Source organism: Panulirus ornatus, chromosome 10 (assembly GCF_036320965.1).
Source record: "Panulirus ornatus isolate Po-2019 chromosome 10, ASM3632096v1, whole genome shotgun sequence".
In the NCBI taxonomy this organism is placed as follows: domain Eukaryota; kingdom Metazoa; phylum Arthropoda; class Malacostraca; order Decapoda; family Palinuridae; genus Panulirus; species Panulirus ornatus.
Window position 1 is genome coordinate 41,970,496 of NC_092233.1, and position 18,978 is coordinate 41,989,473.

The window sequence follows — 18,978 nt, forward strand, 5'->3', positions numbered from 1 at the left end:
CAACAACTGACTCACTTCCCAAGTTCTCTCATCCCCAACAGACTGCATACTTGCCACTCTATCCAAAACTCTTGCATTCACCTCCCTAACAACCCCATCCATAAACAAATTAAACAACCACGGAGACATCACACACCCCTGCCGCAAACCTACATTCACTGAGAACCAATCACTTTCCTCTCTTCCTACATGTACACATGCCTTTCATCCTCGATAAAAACTTTTCACTGCTTCTAACAACTTGCCTCCCACACCATATATTCTTAATACCTTCCACAGAGCACCTCTATCAACTCTATCATATGCCTTCTCCAGATCCATAAATGCTACATACAAATCCATTTGTTTTTCTAAGTATTTCTCACACACATTCTTCAAAGCAAACACCTGATCCACACATCCTCTACCACTTCTCAAACCACACTGCTCTTCCCCAGTCTGATGCTCTGTACATGCCTTCACCCTCTTAATCAATACCCTCCCATATAATTTACCAGGAATACTCAACAAACTTATACCTCTGTAATTTGAGCACTCACTTTTATCCCCTTTGCCTTTGTACAATGGCACTATGCAAGCATTCTGCCAATGCTCAGGCACCTCACCATGAGTCATACATACATAAAATAACCTTACCAACCAGTCAACAATACAGTCACCCCCTTTTTTTTATAAATTCCACTGCAATACCATCCAAACCCAGTGCCTTGCCAGATTTCACCTTCCGCAAAGCTTTTACTACCTCTTCTCTGTTTACCAAATCATTCTCCCCAACCCTCTCACTTTGCACACCACCTCGACCAAAACACCCTATATCTGCCACTCTATCATCTAACACATTCAACAAACCTTCAAAATATTTTACTCACTCCATCTCCTTCTCACATCACCACTACTTGTTATCACCTCCCCATTAGCCCCCTTTACTGAAGTTCCCATTTGTTCCTTTGTCTTATGCACTTTATTTACCTCCTTCCAAAACATCTTTTTATTCTCCCTAAAATTTAATGATACTCTCTCACCCGAACTCTCATTTGCCCTCTTTTTCACCTCTTGCACCTTTCCCTTGACCTCCTGCCTTTTTCTTTTATACATCTCCAACTCATTTGCATTATTTCCCTGCAAAAATCATCCAAATGCCTCTCTCTTCTCTTTCACTAATAATCTTACTTCTTCATCCCACCACTCGCTACCTTTCTAATCTGCCCACCTCCCACGCTTCTCATGCCACAAGCATACCTTGCGTAAGCCATCACTGCTTCCCTAAATACATCCCATTCCTCCCCCACTCCCCTTACATCCTTTGTTCTCACCTTTTTCCATTCTGTACTCAGTCTCTCCTGGTAATTCCTCACACAAGTCTCCTTCCCAAGCTCACTTACTCTCACCACCCTCTTCACCCCAACATTCTCTCTTCCTTTCTGAAAACCTCTACAAATCTTCACATTTGCCTCCACAAGATAATGATCAGACATCCCTCCAGTTGCACCTCTCAGCACATAAACATCCAAAAGTCTCTCTTTCGTGCACTTATCAATTAACATGTAATTCAATAACGCTCTCTGGCCATCTCTCCTACTTACATATGTATGCTTATGTATATCTCTCTTTCTAAACCAGGTATTCCCAATCACCAGTCCTTTTTCAGCACACAAATCTACAAGCTCTTCACCATTTGTATTTATCTATTTATATGCTAAGACTATAAATACCTTCTGAAGTCATTTATACATATTTCATAAATACGTGTATACTCTGAGAAAAGCACCAGAAGTAAACTGTATAAACGACAGCAGTAACAGGGACACTAGAAGGGTAATGTTCAGCAGCAAGGAGTTGGTGATAGCTTAAAAAACTGATGAGCAGAATTACAATTTCTTGTCAAATTAAAATTCTTTTTTCTTTCACCAGACAGCCCAGCTGTGGGCCAATCAGGCCTCCTGTTGTCTGTCTTCCTCATGTGAACCCATGTATCACAAGCAAGCTGACGGGAACATTTTCGAGAGTTTGGTGTTTGATCCGTGTGCTCAATATTCATTCCATTCTCTCCATAATCAAACTTCAAGAGTACATTGTCCTGATGATCTAATTAATATACCACTGTTGGTACTGTCTTAAACCATCCTTGCATTATCATGAATAGTCCATAAAGTAGACCCACTAAGTCCAAGGGCATGCTTAATATCAGTTCTTCATTCACCTTTCCCATAATGTTAGAGCAAATCTATCTTAACCTCAGTGGCAGAGACCTTAGCCTTCTTAGAAATGCTGGTACCAGGAGAACTTAAACGACACTGTGGTGGTAAAATGCAGGAGGTAAAACATGTGCAATATACATCATACCATAACACAAAATACTGTAGCCCTCCATGACTGTACAATGTATCCATGCCATGCTCACATATGCTTCTTGCCACACTGATGCACTGCCAGCCCAATGATGATCACATTATTCCAAATTTAGGCCCGCATAAATAAAAAAAGTGTAAAGAGACTGTGCAAATTATTCTAAAAATGCCGTAAATCAAATACACGTAAACCTAGACATACCTGTACATTAATCTTTCTTTATCTTCCTTCCTACTTGTTTGCCATTTCCCATACTATTGATGTAGAGCCAGGAACAAAGAAGCCTCACATTCATTCTCTATCAGTTATGTCTTATGCATCCAAACTACAGGTCCCATGGACTTTTCCGTGGTTTCCCCAGGCTGCTTCATATGTCCTGGATCAGTCCAATGGAAGCATGTTGTCCCTTGTATAAAATGCTGTTCCAGTTCTCATTATCCTGTACAAGTTTTTCACCCTCCCACGTGTTCTGACCCTAAGCACTCAAAATTTTATTCACTTCATCCTTTCATCTACCCCTTCTACCTGTCCCCTCCCATTACAGTCTACTCTCCTCATTCATTCATTTCAGCATACCCTCCTCAGCTCTCGCAACCATAAACTTATTACCACATCTCCCTCATCCCTTTTCATTACTTACTCGATCAAACCTCCTCACACAATGTCCATAAATATTTCATTTCCAACACCATCTTCTGCACATTCTCATCTAAAGCATATGCCTTGCATCTATACAACATTGCTGGGACTACTAAACCTTCAAACATATCCATTTTCATCCTCCCAAATACTGACCTCTCTTTCCATAAATTCCTCAATGCTCCCAGAACTTTCACCCCATCACCCACCCTATGACTAACCTTCACCTCCATGCTTCTAATTGCTGCCATGTCCATTCCTAGGTATATACAACACTTCACTTCTCCAAGTTTTCTACGTTAAAATTCACACCCCAACTAACCTGTCCCTTTGCACTGCTAAACTTAATATCCTTGCTTTTAATAACATATAATCTAAACTTCCTCCTTTCACACACACTCTCTCAAACTCTGACAACAACAACTGCAGTACTCACTCAAATCTGCCACCAGCACCAAGTCATCTACAACTGACTCGCTTCCCAGGCCTCCTTACCCACTACAGACTGCAAACCTGCCCTCTCTCAAAGACCCTTGAATGTACTTCCCTCACCGACCCATCCATGCACAAATCAAATACCCATGGTGAACACTGAAGATAAACCTTCATCTACAACCACTCATGCCCTTCTCTACCTAATCTTACAGATGCCTTACTCTCTTAATAAAAACTCCTCACTGCTTCTCATAAGTTTCCTTCCACACCATATTTTTGTAACATTTTCCTCAAAGCATTTCAACTGATGCCATCATATGCTTTCTCCAGATCATAACTGCCACAAACAAATCCTTCTGTTTCTCTTCAATATTTCTGACACATTCTTCAAAGCAAACAACTGATACATATATCCTCCACCATTCCTGGAACGACATTGTTCTTCCCCAGTCTGACACTGTGCGTGCTACTATCCTTTCCATTACCATTCATCCACACAACTTACCAAGTACATTCAACAAACTCTGTAATTTGAGCACTCAGTTTTGTCTCCCTTTCCTCTATACAATGGCACCATGCATGCTTTCAACCAACCCTCAGGCACCTGACCAAGATCTCCATATCCATTTAAAATCCTAACTAATCAATTAGTATCATACCCCCCCTTCTGCTTGAAGAAATTTAACTATACTACCATCCAATGCTCACTCTTTTCTTTTCACCAAACCACTTACCCTGAAGCTCTCACCAGATTTACCTCCCCAAACCAAACATCCTACATATGCCACCCTATCATCAAATACTTTCAACAGTCCTTCAAAGCATTCACTTCATCTCCTCTTCAACTCATTGTGCCTATAAATACTTGCTCATTTAACGAAGTTCCAATTTGTTCCTTTGCTTTCCTCACACTATTAACCTTCTAACCAAAACATTTTCTTAATTCTCCCTGAAGACTGCAGAGACTTCCTCATCTAAACTCTCATTTCCCCCTTTTTCAGCCCAAGCGCCTTTTGACCTCATGTCACATCTTGTTTCCTTCGTACTTGTTCTTTGTTTCCCACATTAGTAAGGAGGCACCATGAACAGAAAAAGAAAGCTCTCATTCACTCACCTCTATTCTCTAGCTGTCAAGTGTAATGTAACAAAACCACATCCCCTATCCACAATCAGGCACCACATACCTTTCCATGGTTTACCCTAGTTGCTTCATATGCCCTGGTTAAGTCCACTGACTCATTACCCCCTGTATACTAAATTACTCCTGTCCATTCTATCCCATGCACACCTTTCATCCTCCTGCATGTTCAGGCCCCAAGCTCTAAAAATCTCTTTCCCTCATTCTTCCACCTCCAATTATGTCTCCCCTATCTTCTATTCCCCTCCACTTCTTGAAAAATACCTCACTCCATTTCTCTGTACAACCAAATTATTCCAGTACACCTTCAGCTCTCTAAGCTATATTCTTCATATTACCACACATCTCTCTTATCCCTATAATACTCACTCGATCAAACTATCTCACACCACATATTGACCTCAAACATTTCATTCACCCTCCTCTGACATCCTTATCTACAGCTCATACCTTGCAGCCATTCAACACTCTTTAACAAATTTTTAAACTTTTATATGCAGTCAGCATTTGCTTTTCATATGACTGTCTTGTTCCAGTCACCCATGCTCTGACAACTTTCAACATCTGACTTCTTTTCATGCAAGTTTCTTGTTGCGGCATCTTTCAAAAATAGTGCACCCACAGTCCATAACAGGAGAGTGAGTGGGGAATTTGATGGAGAGGATGTATTGCAATACTTTTATGTTGTCCGGCAGTGGATGAATTGAATAAAGCAGGTAATGAAATCATAAATCATAACTGTGTACAAGGGCACGAGAGACTGACTGTGTAATGAAGTTCAAGATGTGGGATTCCACTTGTGTGGAACTCCTCAAGCTATGCAAAAGAGAGATGGTGGTTACACACAAACAGACAGATGGTGGGTCTGGCATACACACACACAACTATTCATAACAGACAATAACATGTTTTGCAACAAGCAGCACACTAGATGAAGAGAGTCTGTCAAACAAATTACAGCTACAACATCTACATGGTGATTTCATGATCATCTTGCACCTAATGCTACCTATGTCTTTTTTAATAGAGAGTGCAGGTGGCAAATAAAATTTTAGCATTAGAGCTTTTAAAGAACTAGCAATCAATGATTAACTTTCTCTAAAAATTTCATGCTATAACTGTTTCTCTAAAAACTTTATACTGATAATTCACTGGCCTGCATTTCAAAACTTTTTCAAAGGTGAAAGTTTTTTCAACTGATTTTGAATAAGTTTTGTATGCTGAATTCAAATATGAACCACATTTTTCTCAATCAGGTCAGGTTTTTTAGATATGAGAGATTTGAAAAAGGACTAACATGTCTCACTTGGTATTACTGAACTGGCCTTTATGAATAATGTTTTCATCCTAACTTGTCATAGGTGCCTTTAAAATAACCTATTTTTCTTCATTTCAGATCTAAATTGATACTACAATGAATCGAAAGTGTAAGAACCACCCTGACAGATTCTGCTATATCTGTGGAAAGGTGACTCTTTTAGTCTGTCAATCAAGAATTACACATTTTGTGAAGAAGTCATATCATGCTTACTTTGGAGTAAAACTAGGCAAACAAAATAAACCATTTGCCCCTCATATTTGTTACAAAACGTGTTCAAAACCTATAGAATTGGAGGAACAAAACAAAGAAGAGTATGCCATTTGGTGTTCTGATTGTGTGGAGGGAAGGGAAAGATCATACTACAAACTGTTATTTCTGCATGACAGATCTGCAGGGCATCAATTGCAAGAGTAAGCATCATGTTCATTACCCAGATATTCCATAAGCAATAAAACCAGTCCCCCATGGTCCAGGTGTTCCTGTTCCTGAACCTGATGTCAACATGGAATCATCTTCTGAATCCAAGGCTGGAGATGCAACCAACGAAGATAAGTCTGGTACATTCGAGCAAGGGGAGGAGGACCATCTAGTGCCACTGAGTCAAGTTGAGCTCAATGATCTGACATGAGACTTGAACCTGTCCAAGGAGTCTGCTCAGTTGTTAGGTTCACGCCTTCATGAGAAATGTCTGTTGGAAACATAGACAGCATTCTTTTGGTATAGGAACCAAGGGAAAGAGTTCCAAAAAATTCTTTTCATTCGATAAGACATCTTTGCTGGTCTATTGCAACAACATCGCTGACTTGACTAAATCAATGGGTTTGAAGTGACTCTATGGATAGAATGAAGACTTTTCACTGATTCATTGAGTAGAAGTCTCAAGGGAGTCCTTCTGAACAATGGCAACAAGTTAACTTCAATCCATGTCATACACTCAGTTGAAATGGGGGAGACCCACAAAAGCATGGAGCGTCTGCTTTCCACTCTCAACTACAAGGACCATGACAGGTTGAACTATGGAGATCTCAAGGTAGTTGGTTTCATTCTAGGTCTTCAAGGTGGGCACACAAAGCATCCATGCTTCATGTGCCTGTGGGACACCCGGACAGATGACCAGCATTATATTCGACAAGAGTGGCAGTTAAGACAGGGATTACAACCTGGCTCACACAATTTTCTGTCCCACCCTCTCGCTGAACCGCACAAGATTCTACTCCCGCCACTGCACATCAAACTTGGCCTCATGAAGGACTTTGTGAAAACACGGGATAAAGAAGGCAGGGGATTCACTTTTCTGCGACAGAAGTTTCCAAGTGTAAGTTGGGAAAACTGAAAGCGGGGATATCTAATGGTCCTCAGATATAAGAGCCCATTCAGGATGCCCACTTCAATCAAGCATTGAATCTCACTGAACTCTCTGTTTGGTTGGCTCTGAAGTCAATCACTGCAAACTTCCTGGGCAAACACCGGAGTCCAGATTATGAGAAAACCATTGATGAGCTGATGGAGAGTTTCCACTGACTAGGTGCACACGTTAGTAAAAATGCACTTCCTCAGTCTCATCTGGACTTTTTTCCAAAAAACAGTGGTTACTTCAGTGAAGAGTAGGAGGAAAGTTTTCACAAGGACATCCAAGTAATAGAGGTACACTATCAAGGCTGATGGGATATCAACTTCCTGGCCAACTACTGCTGGCGTCTAAAAAGGGATGTGGTGTCTGCCAAGCACTAGAGAAAGTCCTTGAAGAGGCCATTCATCCCTCATTAGCCTATTTTTGTATTTTGTATCTCTTTTTAGATCTATAAGAACAACCTGCAAGGCCTACATGTATATAGCAATTAAATTATTCCATTAGATGAATCCAATCTGCCAATAAAACTGAAAATGAAAATTTTTTGAAAGTGATTAATTTTGGAAATTTGACCTGATTGAGAAAAATAGACTTTTTCGGAATCAGCATAAGAAACAGATCTAAGAACAGCAAACATATTCTTGACCTTTAAAATCATGCAAATCAATGAATTGTTTCACTAAAAGCAGAAAATAAACAATGCAGACAATAACATTAATAAAAAAGTAAGCACCACCAATTAGTGCCGCTAAATGCAGCTGTAGTACTACATTAAGACTCTCACTAAAACTTCATCCCACCCTTCCCCACCATGTCCATCAGTATCTGCTTTTACTGGTGAATGCTCTCACTAGCTTTTACACTATCTTCATACAGTACACTTATATATTACATTTACATCTAAAACTGCACTTTATACTCTCCTATTAGAAGGCAAGAATAAGAGAAAAAGAACAACTCAGCATACGAGTCAAACACTGATGTATATGCAGATTAAAGCAAACTGGTGTAGGAGTAGAGTGAAAAGCTGACCGCAGACCAATGAATAGGAAAAACATGTTACCACAAATATTAAACAGGCACGCAAAGATTTCACAAAGCCAAAACAATAAATATCAAAAATGCATTAACTGAGGTTCAAATATACTAAGGACTCACAGATGAATTAAATTTACCCATAAATTGACTATGAGGCTCTGATTTATCAACAACATATATTCTGCACTATACTTATGTTAATCTTGAAATTAAATGATCTTCCTGAAAAACTCAAGATGGATATCATAAGTAAGCACATTTGTGTTACCAGTCTCCGCCTGCTTAAAGTTATATCATGAATGAAAAATCTATTTTGGCGAGGATATATCACTGGGAGTACTGTCTCCCCAAAAAACTTTTCACTTCGAAGGAGTCTACATTTCCTGCACCTGGAAGTAGCACAGCCTTGACCTGCTGGAGCCTTTCAAAGGTCCTGGGTAACACAAGAACTCTTACATAAAAATTGGTCCAGGGGTAATTACAAATAAAGAAAATAAAAGTAAGAATTTTCTGAATGTCATTAATTCCTGTTCAATGTAACAATGGAAGTCAGATATCTACTCTTAATCCATTTTCATAATCTTTAAAATAACTATGAATACAATATATTGCAGATAACAATGCTCCTATAATTCATATTATTTTTTTTTTTTTTTTTTTTTATACCTCGTCGCTGTCTCCCGCAGTTGCGAGGTAGCGCAAGGAAACAAAAGAAAGAAATGGCCCAACCCCCCCCATACACATGTACATACACACGTCCACACACGCAAATATACATACCTACACAGCTTTCCATGGTTTACCCCGGACGCTTCACATGCCTTGATTCAATCCACTGACAGCACGTCAACCCCTGTATACCACATCGCTCCAATTCACTCTATTCCTTGCCCTCCTTTCACCCTCCTGCATGTTCAGGCCCCGATCACACAAAATCCTTTTCACTCCATCTTTCCACCTCCAATTTGGTCTCCCTCTTCTCCTCGTTCCCTCCACCTCCGACACATATATCCTCTTGGTCAATCTTTCCTCACTCATTCTCTCCATGTGACCAAACCATTTCAAAACACCCTCTTCTGCTCTCTCAACCACGCTCTTTTTATTTCCACACATCTCTCTTACCCTTACGTTACTTACTCGATCAAACCACCTCACACCACACATTGTCCTCAAACATCTCATTTCCAGCACATCCATCCTCCTACGCACAACTCTATCCATAGCCCACGCCTCGCAACCATACAACATTGTTGGAACCACTATTCCTTCAGACATACCCATTTTTGCTTTCCGAGATAATGTTCTCGACTTCCACACATTTTTCAAGGCTCCCAAAATTTTCGCCCCCTCCCCCACCCTATGATCCACTTCCGCTTCCATGGTTCCATCCGCTGACAGATCCACTCCCAGATATCTAAAACACTTCACTTCCTCCAGTTTTTCTCCATTCAAACTCACCTCCCAATTGACTTGACCCTCAACCCTACTGTACCTAATAACCTTGCTCTTATTCACATTTACTCTTAACTTTCTTCTTCCACACACTTTACCAAACTCAGTCACCAGCTTCTGCAGTTTCTCACATGAATCCGCCACCAGCGCTGTATCATCAGCGAACAACAACTGACTCACTTCCCAAGCTCTCTCATCCCCAACAGACTTCATACTTGCCCCTCTTTCCAAGACTCTTGCATTTACCTCCCTAACAACCCCATCCATAAACAAATTAAACAACCATGGAGACATCACACACCCCTGCCGCAAACCTACATTCACTGAGAACCAATCACTTTCCTCTCTTCCTACACGTACACATGCCTTACATCCTCGATAAAAACTTTTCACTGCTTCTAACAACTTGCCTCCCACACCATATATTCTTAATACCTTCCACAGAGCATCTCTATCAACTCTATCATATGCCTTCTCCAGATCCATAAATGCTACATACAAATCCATTTGCTTTTCTAAGTATTTCTCACATACATTCTTCAAAGCAAACACCTGATCCACACATCCTCTACCACTTCTGAAACCACACTGCTCTTCCCCAATCTGATGCTCTGTACATGCCTTCACCCTCTCAATCAATACCCTCCCATATAATTTACCAGGAATACTCAACAAACTTATACCTCTGTAATTTGAGCACTCACTCTTATCCCCTTTGCCTTTGTACAATGGCACTATGCACGCATTCCGCCAATCCTCAGGCACCTCACCATGAGTCATACATACATTAAATAACCTTACCAACCAGTCAACAATACAGTCACCCCCTTTTTTAATAAATTCCACTGCAATACCATCCAAACCTGCTGCCTTGCCGGCTTTCATCTTCCGCAAAGCTTTTACTACCTCTTCTCTGTTTACCAAATCATTTTCCCTAACCCTCTCACTTTGCACACCACCTCGACCCAAACACCCTATATCTGCCACTCTGTCATCAGACACATTCAACAAACCTTCAAAATACTCATTCCATCTCCTTCTCACATCACCACTACTTGTTATCACCTCCCCATTTACGCCCTTCACTGAAGTTCCCATTTGCTCCCTTGTCTTACGCACCCTATTTACCTCCTTCCAGAACATCTTTTTATTCTCCCTAAAATTTACTGATAGTCTCTCACCCCAACTCTCATTTGCCCTTTTTTTCACCTCATATTTTTTTTCACTTCATATTATTATTATGATTATACTTAATCGCTGCTTCCCACATCAGCAAGGTAGCTCAAGGAAACAGACAGAATGGCCCAACCACTCATATACACATATATATACATAAACGCCCTTACACACACATATACATACATATAACTTTCAACGTATACATACATACACATACACAGATATAAACATATATACACATGTACACATTCACACCTGCTGCCCAAATCCATTCCCGTCGCCACCCCGCCTCACAGGAAACAGCATTGCCCCACCCCTTCAGCAAGGTAGCGCCAGGAAAAGATAAAAAGACCACAGTGGATCACAGTCTCTAGCTGTTATGTGTAATGCACTAAACTCCCTTTCCACAAGCACTGCCCCACCCCTTCAGCAAGGTAGCGTCACGAAAAGACAAAAAGACCATATTCCATCACACTCAGTCTCTAGCTGTAATGTGTAATGCACCGAAACCACAACTCCCTTTCCACATCCAGACCCCACAAACCCTTCCATGGTTTACCCCAGATGCTTCACATGCCCTGGTTCAATCGCTTCACAGGCACTGGTTCAATCCATTGGCAGCATGTCGACACCAGTATACCACATTGTTCCAATTCACTCTATTCCTTGCATGCCTTTCACCCTCCTGCATGTCAGGCCCCGATTGCTCAAAATGTTTTTTACTCCATCCTTCCATCCCCAATTTGGCCTCCTGCTTCTCCTTGTTCCCTTCACCTCTGACACATATATCCTCTTCGTCAATCTTTCCTCATTCATTCTCTCTATGTGTCCAAACCATTTCAATACATCCTCTTCTGCTATCTCAACCACACTCTTTTTATTACCACACATCTCTCTTATCCTTTCATTACTTGCTTGAACAAACCACCTTAAACCCCATATTGTCCTCAAACATTTCATTTCCAACACATTCCCCTCCTCCACACAACCCTATCTATAGTGCAAGCCTCACAACCATATAACACTGTTAGAACCACTATTCCTTCAAACATACCAATTTTTGCTCTCAGAGATAATGTTCTCACGTTCCACACATTCTTTGACGCTCCCAGAACCTTCGCCCCCTCCCCCACCCTGCGACTCACTTCCGCTTCTATGATTCCATCCACTGCTAAGTCCACTGCCAGATATCTAAAACACTTTACTTCCTCCAGATTTTCTCCATTCAAACTTACCTCCCAATTAACTTGCCCCTCAACCCTACTGTACCTAATAACCTTGCTCTTATTCACATTTACTCTCAGCCTTCTTCTTTCACACACTTTACCAAACGCAGTCACCAACCTTTGCAGTTTCTCACCCGAATCACCCACCAGCGCTGTACCATCAACGAACAACAAATGACACTTCCCGAGCCCTCTCATCCACAACAGACTGCTTACTTGCCCCTCTCTCCAAAACTCTTGCATTCACCTCCCTAACAACCCTATCCATAAACAAATTAAACAACTATGGAGACACCACACACCCCTGCCACAAACTGACATTCACTGAGAACCAATCACTTTCCTCTCTTCCTACTCGTACACATGCCATACATCCTCAATAAAAACTTTTCACTGCTTCTATCAACTTACCTCCCATACGATATACTCTTAAAACCTTCCACAAAGATCCATAAATGCTACATACAAATCCATCTGTTTTTCTAAGTATTTCTCACATACATTCTTCAAAGCAAACACCTGATCCACACAACCTCTACCACTTCTCAAACTACACTGCTCCTCCCCAATCTGATGCTCTGTACATGCCTTCACCCTCTCAATCAATAACCTCCCATATAATTTCCCAGGAATACTCAACAAACTTATGCCTCTGTAATTTAATCACTTACCTATATCCCCTTTACCTTTGCCCCTATAAATACCTATCAAGTGCCTATAATTACCTATCAAAATACATCTACTATTCTGCAGTCTACAGTATATGAGACAAAAATTCTGCAACTGGTTCAGTGCTCTACAATCAACTGTTTCTGAGACAGCAAGTGTTTTGTATCATTTTTCAATGTTTCAATTCCCTTAAACCAAATTTTTTCATACATGATCACCGTTTCCTATATAAGTGAAACATCACCGGGAACAAAGAAAGACCACATCTGTTCACAACCATTCTCTAGCTGCCATGTGTAATGAATCAAAACCAAACCCCCTATCCACAATCAGACCCCACAGAACTTTTCATGCTTTACCCAGGACACTTCACATACCTGGGTTCAGTCCAATGTCAGTACATATAACACAACATTCCAATTCACTCTACCCTGTGGACATCTTTCATCCTCATTCAAGTTCTGTAACCCATGACTCAAAATATCTTTCACTCTATCAATCCTCATCCAATCTAGTCTACCCATTCTCATTATTCCCTCCATTTCTGACAAATATATCCTCTTTGTCTGCCTTTCTTCTCTCATTCTCTTGATATGTCTAAACCTTTTCATCACACCCTCTTCACCACTCTCAACCACAACCTTGTATTACAACACTTCTCTCTTACCCTTTCATTAATCACTCAATCACACTACCTTACACAACAAAGTGTACTCAAACACTCTTAAGGGTGAATGCTAACCATTCTTAGTTTATAAAAATTTTTGCACACCGTCTACCACTTTCATAGCTTTTATCAATGTTGTGGTGCAGAAAAACAAGTCAAAATCAGTATCCTTTTTTCTGAGTTAATAGTTAAGCATTTATGAAGAAACTATTCACTGGATTTGCTAATCCTAAGTAAGGGTGCCAAAGCGTATGGTAGTCGGTACTACTGGTAGAGCAGGACACCACAGACTCAGCTTGTCCCTAAAACTGGAACACACCCTCCCAACATAGTCACAATGGGGTTACTGAAGCCTCCAAGCAACCCCAGTGACTCAAACATTGTTTACACTGCCATCTATATGCCAGCCAACAGAGCTCAAAATGTATGAAGAGTTCAACTTTTGGCAGGGAATCACATGCCTAGATAAAATTCATAGCACCCTGCTATGTAACAGTACAGTAATGTCCATAGCACTGTGCAGGTTAATCTGATTAACAACATACCATACAAGAGTAATACATTTACAAAAATCCATTTCTTTTCATTCCTGGTTTTTTTTTTTTTTTTTTTCCCCTGATATGCTGTTGCGTGACAAATTTTGTGGATTCTTGTTCATAGGTTAATCTGGATCACCTGACTTTCCTGACTCCAAAGTAATGATAATTCATAATCTATGCACTGTCAAGTAACAAAGATTGCTTAAAGCTTCGAAAAGTTTTTACTAATAGTACTTTCCCGGGGCTCAATCAGTACATAGTAAAACTAACAGTCAACTACATGCCCTCAAGTTCCTAAGCACTACCATGCTCCTAATCTCACATTTTGTTTCCCTTCTACTTGTTTTATCAGTAGCTGTTGTGCCTATATAATAGCTATATCACCAAGCCTCCAAAAAACATTCTAATTATTTTTGTTTGGTTTTCAACCACTGAAAGCATAAATGTAAAAAGCAAATAAATGTTCGGGAAAGATTCTGAACATGCCACCCTGATGTGAAAACAAGAAAATAATTAATGAAAAACCAAAAGAAGCAGACAGATTTAGACATAATTTAAAGGCATGACCTGTTAGCATCCTGATGACCAATGATTCTTTCAGAGGTGAACAGTTGCCTTATCGAATTAGCTGTTAGGCACAAAGTGGATACAATATAGCACAATCCATGACACTCTTCACTTAACAACATTCCTATCTATACTGTACTAATAACTGAAGAACAGTACTGTGCAGAACTTATGCAGAAAATAACGCACATTTCATTTATCTAAAATCTAATGGAGAGCATTTAAATCTAAATTGAAAACATATCTATCATGTGACAGTGCAAAGCTATCAAAAACCACTTGTTTCCACATAATTTCAAAAATCTAAACCCCATACTCCAAAATGAAAATGTCTAACAATCTGGAATCTAATACCATGAACAGACACTCACCTTCAGTTTTCTTAACAATCGTGTCTGTTGTCTTTTACGGATAGATGGGTTGAGTTCAAAACTGTGTTGTCTTTTACGCTTTTTGGCTGAGGCAATGGCAGCAGCTGCAGCAACCCCAACTGGCCCTGTACCATGCAAAGGGAGAAAAAACAAATAAAAGCCCTATCCTCTCCTCGGTGGAGGGAACGGGAGATGGGCAAGTTCTTAACTTTCCATGATGATTTGACACAAAGCTTCTAAGTGGCTTCAATGAAATGGAAGACAAAAATAAAATCTAGATGATAATCACATAAACTTATTTAAGAGTTCAAATCAAACACAAAATTAATTGAAAAATGCAATGTCATGCTAACTTAAAAAAATCACTATCAAACTACAGAGTACATTAATCCAGGTTTTGTACACCAAAGTAAATAAAATGTAAAGAAAATGCCTTCTTCCCTCCATAGTAAATAAAAAAAAGTAACATGCATTTAGGAAATAAATAAACCTGACTATGTTCAATCATAAAAAATCACAATCATTCTGCAAGTTAGTAAATTCATAGGTTAACCAGAGAAAAAAGTAAATAATAAATACACCTGACAGCTGTCAGGAAGAGAATATCATGCAGTGCTCTTGATTTTTCTTCTATTGCCCTTCCCTTCACCAACTTCTGCATGAAGGTGCATGAGAGAAGCCTTTTCCCCATATTTTCCCAAATTTCACAAACAAGTGAGATGTGCACCTAATACAATAACACAAACACAGATAATAATTAATTTATGAATTTCTCCTTTCTGCAAAACTCAAAGTAATTAATATAAATACTCATGACATAGCAGTGTCTATACTCTGGGTATGAATATGGCAAATACTCCAAAAAGAAAAAACAAATATCATTATTCTACATGTTTACAAAACACTTTCTTGATATGAATATAACCTAGGTCCATCTAATGCCAGAATCTGCAAAACTTCTCTCGTGCAGACATCATGGCTTTCTATTGGTTCCCTCCACCACCAAGAAAAAACACAGCTTTCTTATCTCACCTGACCACCCACCTGCCGCCGCTAATTGGGCGGTCACGTCGTCTTCTCCTGGAAGCGACCCATCATCATCCTCAAAACTTCCTGGAGAGGATGGTACATCATCATCATCATCGTCACTGGTTCCTGCTATGTGGGTTGTGACATTATCACCTGGCCCACCCCCTCCCCCTCCATCTTCACCAAGTGGGTCAACTGCCCCTCCACTGCCTGTCATGCCAGCCAGTCCTGAAGCTCCCACACTGTTCATCACCAGCTGTAAGCAATCACAATCATCATGGAGTTATGAAGTTTAACACATTGAATCACAATTTCTAGCCTTAAAATAGGTATTCAATAAAAGTCAGAGTGCTATTCACCTGCTGCCCCCCTGCCAATGCCACGCGCCATCCCCGTAAGGCCGATGCATCAACACTGTTCATCACCAGCTGAAAACAGAGATAGCTAAGTAACATACTGAAGGAATGCTAGGGTACATAATATAAACATTCACTTATGAATATACATATCACTGAAAGAGAGAAATACAAATACAAGTGAACAGACATGAACATGAAAATCTACTAAGGAAAACAGGTCAAGTACACCAAATATAAAAAACAAGTTTAATCTTTAAATAATAGTTATCATATGCTGAACTACATGACTGACTACAGAATTCACAAGTGCCAATTTTTATGGCTTATTTTGAACAACCCACCAACATTTTAACATCTATCTGGCCGTTTAACATCTTTTGATAACTATAGGTGCATATTACATCGACTATCACTTCCTAAAAGTAATTTTGGTGTAAACATACATGTACATAAATGTAAATATGAGTATAAATACAAACGTGTGTAAAAGCTTCTAAATAAAAACAATTATACTGATAACTGTCACTCAGTAAAAGAGGGTCATAAGTCTCACCCCATCCCACTTCCTCACCACCTCTAACATGGGAATTACACATATCATTACACACATTAGCTCATCCTATATATTCAAATGTATTTTTTTTTATAAATACACGGTAGTAATACAAGCCATAACTGCATTTGTGTTAGAGACACTCCTCCTTTACTCCACCAGCCCTTGCTAGGGGATCTACGTGTTAACTTATGCACTACACTATTGCCCTGTCAGCTAAATGAGCTTACTTTTTTCAATAAATCCTATACTTTTACATGCAGGTGTCACCAATAGCTCCATCTGCAACAGGCTAAACAATGAGTGAAAAACCACCTTTGGTAAGACTGTACTAGTCTCATAAAAGAAAGTCTCACTCTTGAGGACTCTACATTTCCTTGCTCCTGGAAGTACTGTGGCCTTGAACTGCAGGAGCTTTATATAGGTGCAAGGTAATATAGAGACTTCCTCATAGAAACTGGTACTGGGGTAATCATAAACATATAAATACAACTTTTACAAAGATTTCTTTCATAACATAATGGCAAACAATATCTGAAGATCTTGTTTTCTAGTCTAAATCATGGGCAACTTTATTTCTGCCACCATTTAAGGGTTAATGGGTAATATCTAAGCACCAGCTTCACAAGGATAAGCACATCCCAACTGTTTCTTAACTATTCCATACAAAACTTTGATAAAGAATGCACTTCCGTGTCAATTATTATCTCAAAATATGTAAAATACACTTCATGAAAATCCTTATAGAGCTATCATACCTACAATATGATTATAGTTAAGGAGGTGAATGCAAGAGTTTTGGTGAGAGGGGCGAGTATGCAGTCTGTTGGGGATGAGAGGGCCTGGGAAGTGAGTCAGTTGTTGTCACCAATGATACAGCTCTGGTGGCTGATTCCAGTGAGAAACTACAGAAGTTGGTGACTGAGTTTGGAAAAGTATGTGAAAGCAGAAAGTTGAGAGTTAATGTAAATAAGAGCAAGGTTGTCAGGTTCGGTAAGGTTGGGGGACAAGTTAATTATGTAAGTTTGAATGATGAGAAATTGGAGGTAGTAAAGTGTTTTAAATATCTGAGAGAGGAATTAGCAATGAATAGAACCATGGAAGCAGAATTGAGTCACAGGGTGGGGGAGGGGGCAAGCAAAGATTCTGGGAGCAATCAAGAATGTGTGGGAGAGAAAGTTATCTCAGGGAGCAAAAATGGGTATGTTTGAAGGAATAGTGGCTCCAACAATATTATACTATTGTGTGGAATAAGCTATAGATAGGATTGTCCAGAGGAGAGTGGATGTGTTGGAAATGAAATGCTTGAGGACATTATGTGGTGTGAGGTGGTTTGATTAAGTAATGAAAGGATAAGAGAGATGTGTGGAAATAAAAAGTGTGTGGTTGAGACAGCAGAAGAGTGTGTGTTGAAATGGTTAGGACATATGGAGAGAATGAAAAGGGAAAAGATTGACAAAGAGGATACATGTGTCAGAGGTGGGGGGAACAAGGAGAAGTGGGACATCAAATTAGAGGTGGAAGGATGGAGTAAAAATATTCTGAGTGATCGGGCCTTACATAAGGAGGGTGAGGCATGCAAGGAATAGAGTGAACTAGAACGATGTGGTATAACGGGGATGAAATGCTGTCAATTGACTGAACCAGGGTATGTGAAGCGTCTGGGGGTAAACCATGAAAAGGTCTGTGGGGCCTGGATGTGGATAGGGAACTATGGTTTCAGTGCATTACACATAACAGCTAGAGACAAGGGTGTGAACAAACATGGACTATTTTGTCTGTTTTCCTGGTACTATCTCACTGAAGGACGGGGTAGTGGGGTAGCACCAGGAATGGATGAAGGCAAGCAAGTATGAATATGTACATTTTTTTTTTTTTTTTCGCTGTCTCCCGCGTTTGCGAGGTAGCGCAAGGAAACAGAAGAAAGAAATGGCCCAACCCACCCCCATACACATGTATATACATACGTCCACACACGCAAATATACATACCTACACAGCTTTCCATGGTTCACCCCAGACGCTTCACATGCCATGATTCAATCCACTGATAGCACGTCAATCCCGGTATACCACATCGCTCCAATTCACTCTATT

At 40.0% G+C, this 18,978-nt stretch overlaps 1 protein-coding gene across 5 annotated transcripts in view; it reads right to left on the minus strand.

Moving 5' to 3' along the window:
• ewg (DNA-binding protein Ewg) overlaps window positions 1-18,978 on the minus strand; it is a 170,370-nt gene that overhangs the window by 128,917 nt on the left and 22,475 nt on the right. For 4 of the 5 annotated variants that reach the window (XM_071665803.1, XM_071665806.1, XM_071665802.1 and 1 more), the window contains exons 2-4: window positions 16,330-16,398; window positions 15,974-16,226; window positions 14,942-15,066 (exon numbers count right to left, since the gene is read on the minus strand). In XM_071665803.1, coding sequence (XP_071521904.1) covers window positions 14,942-15,066; window positions 15,974-16,226; window positions 16,330-16,392 — 441 coding nt within the window. In that variant the 5' untranslated portion in view covers window positions 16,393-16,398. The remainder of the gene's footprint in view (window positions 1-14,941; window positions 15,067-15,973; window positions 16,227-16,329; window positions 16,399-18,978) is intronic. The other variant, XM_071665805.1, reaches the window with a different exon arrangement.